Source organism: Culicoides brevitarsis, chromosome 1 (assembly GCF_036172545.1).
Source record: "Culicoides brevitarsis isolate CSIRO-B50_1 chromosome 1, AGI_CSIRO_Cbre_v1, whole genome shotgun sequence".
Lineage (NCBI taxonomy): Eukaryota > Metazoa > Arthropoda > Insecta > Diptera > Ceratopogonidae > Culicoides > Culicoides brevitarsis.
The window spans coordinates 43,249,279-43,256,646 of NC_087085.1; the positions used below are offsets into that span (position 1 = coordinate 43,249,279).

A 7,368-nucleotide genomic window follows, 5' to 3' on the forward strand; every position below is an offset into this window, starting at 1 on the left:
AATTTCAGCTTTAAAAATTTTAAAATAATAAAAAATAATTATTTTTAAAATAATTTTTTAAAATTCTAAATAAAAAAAATTAAATTAAAAATAAAATATTTTTTCAAGTTTTAGTCGATATTAAGTTCAAAAATTTAACAAAAAAAAATTTCAATAAAATATGATGAATTTTTTTTTTCGAACACTTCGTATTTTAAGTCAATTAACGACAAAAAAAAAATAACAAATAAAAAAAGGGGAGTTGGCTTAAAAAAACCTTTGACCGTAGAATACAAGGCTCGTTTTTTTGTTGCGTCTCATTTTTGCGTGTTGCGGAAAACGAGCTTTTTAGTGCAGTCTCGCTGCTTTCGCGTGTTTTTTTCTCGAAAAAAAAGCTAAAAACAGAGTAAAACGATTTTTTTTTCTTTTTTTTTCTCCGAAATTTTTTCTTCTTATAGAGCCAGAGACAAAAACTGAAGAGCCTGTACACTCTCTCGTGCATACCGAAAGTGTCGAACAGCAACAAGTACTTCCGAAACCAACTCCTCGCTTATCCAAGTCATACACAACCGAAAGTTCAATCACGCAAGATGACCCGGCAAGCACAAAGTTTGACTCACACACGAGCTTCGAGCATGAAACGAGCTCCCAAATCAGTTCAACATCCGAGAATACGAGCGATAGTTTTCCGCAACGTCGCGAATTTTGGGAAACGCTCGATTCGACGAAGAAACAACTTGAGCAAGAAACGCCTCCTGTGCCAAAACCGCGTCAAGGAATCTCCTTGAAGACAACCGACGAAAGTAGATCTCTCGAAACGGAAAGCAGCGACGTGCCCGAGATCAAACAAGATTCCTTCAACGTTGATGATCGTTTGGAAGACGAAAGTTTTCCAATTTCAGATCCAAGCGAATCTCTCAAAAGTCATGATCAAAAGAAAAAATCAAGTAGCGACGACAAAGCTGAGCTCGATGATTCAATTTCTGTTTCACTCAAAGGCGAATATGTCGAACGTCATGCCGAAGACGACACAGAAGCTGAAATCTCCGAGCATCACGGCGTTACGGCTCAATTGTCAAAAGACACAGCGCCATCTATAGATGAAGATGACAGTCCCGCCGCATTTTACATTGGGGACAAAAGTGACAATATCATCACAAAAACCGCAACGCAAAAACGCGACGAATTCGCTTTCGATAACGAAGGCTATCAAATCTCCATCGACGAAGAAGAACCCACAAAAACGGATTTTGTGCATCAAGGCCTCGAAATTTACGATGAAAAGACGATAAATGTTGTCGATGATGCAGAAATCGGCAAGCATTTAGTTCGTCCTGACATCGACGAGGAAAAGTTGGAAGAAGAAGCTTTACAAGAAGAACTCGAACTGAGTCACGAAAAGAGTGAAACTGAAATTTCAGAGAAAAAAGACGTTCCATCAGTTTTGGAACTTGAATCTTCTTCGACGAACAAACAATGGAAGCCAATCGTTCATTCCCCGATTGAGAAAGTCATTCAACTCGAGAAACCCGTTGAATTCGGGCAGGAAATAACAACCGCTAAAGCAACAGCTATTGAGGTTATCAAAGAAAAACCTCAAGTTTCCTTCGAAAAAGTCACAGAAAAGGAATTGACTCGCACTCAGGAAATGGCAGTCGACGAAGCTTTCGAAGAAATCAAAGAATCCCTCGACGCTGTACACGAAGAACTCATTGAAGTTGTCAAAGACGGGCAATTGATTAAACAAAGTCCATCAGAATTTGAAATAAGTCTCATTCCGCATCAACAAGTCCTTGAATCACATCCTGAGGAACACATTTCTCAAATTTCTCATGAAACTTCGTTAATTAAGATTCAAGCTCCTTCCGAAAGTGAAGATTCGCGTCAAGATTCATCCGAACATGAAGTTGTATTGAGAAAAGGCGTAAAATCCAACGGAAATCGATATTCAACCACAGATCCTGAAACAGGCAGCGATGAAACGAGTTATCAAAGCATTGAACGCACAGATACAGATCGAAGTCGTCCTGTATCTTCTGATTTTTCGCATTTGCTTGGAACAGGAAATACCGCAAGTGAATACGAAACAGCTCATAGTCAATCCACAATTGCTGGTTCGGGAGCGACAGACTATCATAGCGCCATCAGTACGTTACAAACTCCCAGCATGAAGAGTTTCGACTCTGAAAGTTCAGGAAATTTGGCAAGTATTGAAGCTTCAGAGGCAGAAACTCTCGTACCTTCCCAAATGGAAGAATGTGAAGCGGATATTTTGCCTGATGAACAAGAAGAAGACGATTTAGTTCATGATGACAGCGATAAATCGGGCAGTTTAGAGGATAAACAACCCGGAATCTTACTTGAAACAGAAAGTTTGAGTTCAAGTTTGAAACGATCACACGAAATGATCTTCCATGAAGATGCGAAATCCGATTCAATTGAACGTTTGGAGCGTCTTGATGAGCAAAAACTAGCTTCAAGTATCGAAGATGTCAAATTCGGAAGTCTCGAGGATGGAAGTATCCTCAGTATGAGTTTGTCAAGTGCTTCAAATATCGAAACTGTCATGGAAAACATGCCAGAGGGCGCTGAACTTGTAGATTCTGTACTCGGAAGTTACGAATCAGGCAAAGGTTATATGTCAAGATCGACTGATGATGCAGCAACTACTCCTGTTGAACTAAAAGATAATGAAAGAATTGATTCTTTAACTATGACATCGTCTGTGATGCATGATCAAACGCAACTTTTCACAGATGTAAACACACAAATATCAACTACAACTGTAACAACTGAACAAACTGAAGTTGAAACTGAACCAACAAAACGTAAGGGACATCGTCGAAATGACAGTACAAGCGTTCACCCAATCGGTTTGTTCAAAGCAACTGACGAAACTCAACCAAGTTCGTTTGATTCATCTGAATTGGAAGACGAAATGATCGTTCATGAAGAAGAACCAAAACACGCATTCCCAGTTGCCATTCCTCAAAGCGGCGGAGATCGTTCCGATTCAGATTCAGATTACGATCGATATGAATCCGAATATGCGAGATCGTTCCGATTGCCCAATGCACAAGCACGAAAGAAGGAAAAACGTGAAAAGCTCGAAGAAATAGTGCCAGATTTGGATATCAAACGTTCACGATCTCCATCGTACTCGACAATCGAGACAATTGTCGAAGATGTTCATGCAGAATTGGAAGAACATGCGCCAATTGTCGAAAGACGCGTTTCTCCCGCCATTCAAAACATCCCAGATATCCAAGTGACAGATGATGTCATGATAACGTCATCTGAAGACGAGATCCCTGTGGAAAAGTTCCGTCAAGAGATCGAAGAACGAACGACAGCTACCTCACCAATACAATACGCACAACAAGTAGAATATAAAATGACAGAGGAACAATATCACGAAATGATTGAAAAGAAATACAAAGCACAAGAAATCGAACGTTATGGAGGGTTTGACAGCGATGAAGATAAACCGCCATCTCCTGGTTCAGATTCTTTTGAAATGTTAGAACAACCTGACATTTCCGATGAATTTGTCATCGTTGAAGAAGTCGCGAAGGAAGCTCATGAGTTTGATACTGAAGGCAAAGCTTTGGGCATTCAAAAAGTCAAACGCGAAAAGAAACATGACGAAGATGTCGAACGAATTTTAGTGAAATCAGCTCCTGCTTCGACAGATGCTGCCCAAATTTACGCCCATCATGAAGATGTTCCCTTTGACTTTGAAGAAAGTCCTCCGATGGATCAAGATTCGCGAGATATCGGAAACGGATATCCTCTGGAAGGCAGCAAGAGATGGGTTGAGATGCAATTGAATGATCCGGGCAACTTGCGATATCCATATGACCTTCAAAGCAACATTTTGGAAGACATCAAAGAGGAAGATACAGATTTCGAGGTTGGAAGTTCACGAATCAGTAGTTTCAAAGATTCATTTTCAAGTACCCCGGATTACGATTCAATCGCACGTAAAATTCATCAACGTGAGAACGATAACATTTCAATGAGCAGTTTGCAAGAATTCGAAAGCTTGGAACATGTGATCTCTTTGGAGAACAGAAAGCAAGCCCAAAGTTCGCAAGAATCCTTGAGTAATGGAAGTAGCGGCGGCAAACCTAAAATCATCAAGATTCACGGAGATGACATCAGTATGTCAAGTTTGAAAGAATTTGAGGCGCTCGAAAATGCGAGTCTTGAAGCTGTTTTGTTAGAAATCAAAGCGAAAGAAGAAGCTGCTTTACTTTTGTCACGATCTGATGAATCGAATCGAAGTGACAGTTCAAATGGGAAAAAAATCACGAAAGTTGTTACGACAACTGTAACTTCGAGCGTTCAACGTGACGGCGGACCTGTCAAAGTAACACAAGTTACGAAAACTGAAGTTACCCGACCCGATGACGATGATTCGTTGAACGTAATGGAAGTTTCAACTGACAGCTTGGATGGTTCGTCAAAGCCTTCAAAATCCTTGTATGATAAAGAATCAGGAAAAAATGCTTCAACCGATAGTCTTGAACGTAATAATACCAATGCTGATGTCATGAGCAGCTCCATTGACTCAATCGAAGTCAAAAAAGGCGATGGCACAACCACAAAAAGTACTTCTCGCAGCGATTCAATTGAACAAGCGCTCAATGACGTAAGAAAAAGTGAAAGTATTGATTCAATTGAACTTCAACAAGCCATCGCGCGTCAAAGACTCGAACGTGATTCGTTAGAAGAACCGCATGGATTCGAATTGCATACAACAACAACTACGACGCAAGGCGGACGACAAATTATAACACATACTTTGACAGAAACTGTTGTCATGCAAAAGGAATTTTCAAGTGATTCCATTAACAGTGCGACACAAGAACAATTGCTTACGAGCACAGAAAGCATTGAAACAGGATCGACAGCGACAAATGCAACCTTTACGAATGATGGCAACTCACAAATGTCAGGCAGTATGACAAGTTGCGACTCGACGACACTAATTGACAATACAGATATTCGATTGTCATCTTCCCTTATGTTCGAAGACTTTGGAGGAAGTCACTTTGTGCGAAGCCCCTATGACCCTACAGGTAGAACAAAGCAATAATCATCATTATCACAAAAATTTTTTATATTTTTTTTTTATATATATTTACCAAAAATTGCTATGGTTTGAATTTTTCACATTTTTTTTTCAGCTTAATTTTTTTAAATATTTTTTTTTATATAAAAAAAATTATATTTATCGGAATGAATTTTATATTTTTTCAAAAATTATATGTTTTTGTAAATGTTGAACAGTATTATTATAGATGTATTAATTTATTTATTTAAATATTTTTTTTAATTTTATTTTTTGATTGATGAAAATTTATGATTGTGTGTAAATGTTATTTGGAATATCCAAATGCAACAAAATATAGGCACGAAATATTAGACCAAAATATACAAAAAATATATATTTAGAATTATTATACAAATATATATAATATTAAAAATACCCCATAATGGCTATTAATATAAGATAGTTATTAAATATTTAATAATCTCACCGCTTCTAATATTCTCATAAAAAAATTATTTGTGTTGTATCCACTATCCTGCTCCATGCACGTTAATAAAAAAAAAGGTTGAAAATGTTTAAATTTAAATAAATAAAAAAAAATTTAAATAAATATTTGCATTATTTTTTTGGATAAAAATAATGCTATAATATTTTTTATTTAAATATTTTTTTTATATATTTAAAAAAATATTAATTATTTATTACATAAATATTAATTATTTTAATTTTTAAAATTTTTTTTTTTAAATATTTTTTTTAATTATATAAAAATTAATAAAACATTTTTTAAATGTTTCATTAATATTTAAAAATATTTTATTGATTTTTATATAATTAATTAATTTAAAAATTAATAAAATATTTAAAAAATTAAAAATTTTGAAAAATTAAAATAATTATTTTTTTAAATATTTTATTAATTTTTAAATTAATTAATAATTAATTATATAAAAATTAATAAAATATTTAAAAAATTAAATATTTTAAAATTTTTATTTTTAATTTTTTTAAATTTTTCATTAATTTTTAAAAATTAATAAAATAAAAATCAATAAAATATTTAAAATAAATTAAAATAATTTAATTTAAACATTAAATACCTTTTAATTAAAAAAAAACTCACTTAGCTTTATAACTTTTTAAACTTTAATGATCTATTTCTTGTATCACAGCAATAAGAAATATCTTCCCTTATAATAAAAAGTATTATAAAGCACTTTTTTTGAACCACCGTTTGATATTAATATTGCTTTATTTTTTTTTTAATTTATTATTTTTAATATTAATTAATTAATTATTATAAAAAAAATATAAAAAAGTACAAATTTATTTTTTTTTAATTTTAAATAAAAATTATTATTTTTTTTTTTGTAAAGATATGCATGTGATTGAATGAAATGAATATAAATAAATGTCTATGCAATATATAATAAAATATATTTTAACAAATCCTAACAAAAAAACTAATATTTTTTAAAAAATTTAAACTAATTAGGGGAATCAGCCTTTGACGACACCAAAGAATCAGCAAAAGAAAAGTTACAAAGTGTAAGCTTATTAATAATAATTAATATAAAAAAAAATAATTTTTAATATTTATTTTTAATATTTTAATAGAAAACAACTGAAAAAGAGGACTAAACCAACTAACCTTACAAAAAAACTAACATCCGATGAAGACAACTAACTCAGCTTAGAAACAAAAATTAACTAAATAATAAGCTCAATTTCCATCGAAAAATCTATTCCATTCAAGTTGAACTAAAAATTTAAACTTAATCTTATGTATTAAGAAAAAAATGATAAAAAAAGAATTTATGTTTAAAAATAATACTTATTCTTGCTAATGATGAATCAATGTACTAAAAAAATATTTGTCTAATGAATATTTAATTATTAATAACAAAATGTATTATTTTACTATATTCTATAAAATAAAACTATTATTTTAAGAAAAAAAAATCCAAAAAATAGTAAAATAATAATTTTTGTTCCAAATAAATAAAAAAAAATGCTAATAGCTTCAAGAACATTATTAGAAAAAAATTAGCGTAGAGCTACAACATGATTAATATTTATTATATATATTATGTAAAAATATATATTTATATATGAAAAAATTCCCAAACTAGAAAAACCAAAAAAAACAAGCTTAAAGAATTTAAAATACAAATTATTACTTAATTACACATCAATTGAACGCTTATTATAAAACAAAACAAAAAATATCAATTTTATTATTTATTTAAAATGTTAAAAAATTAATTAAAATATCTTCAAAGATCATGTTTTTTATTTCTTGATATAAATATTTATTTGCATGTTGTTAA

General features: G+C 32.0%; 1 protein-coding gene across 1 annotated transcript in view; it reads left to right on the forward strand.

Moving 5' to 3' along the window:
• The window catches only part of LOC134837885 (titin-like), an 80,990-nt gene extending 74,113 nt beyond the window's left edge, over positions 1-6,877 (forward strand). Inside the window, exons 31-33 of the mRNA XM_063853277.1 lie at positions 438-5,063; positions 6,534-6,586; positions 6,656-6,877. Of these exons, the coding sequence (XP_063709347.1) occupies positions 438-5,063; positions 6,534-6,586; positions 6,656-6,679 (4,703 nt within the window). The 3' untranslated portion in view covers positions 6,680-6,877. The remainder of the gene's footprint in view (positions 1-437; positions 5,064-6,533; positions 6,587-6,655) is intronic.
• Positions 6,878-7,368: the final 491 nt, after the last annotated feature.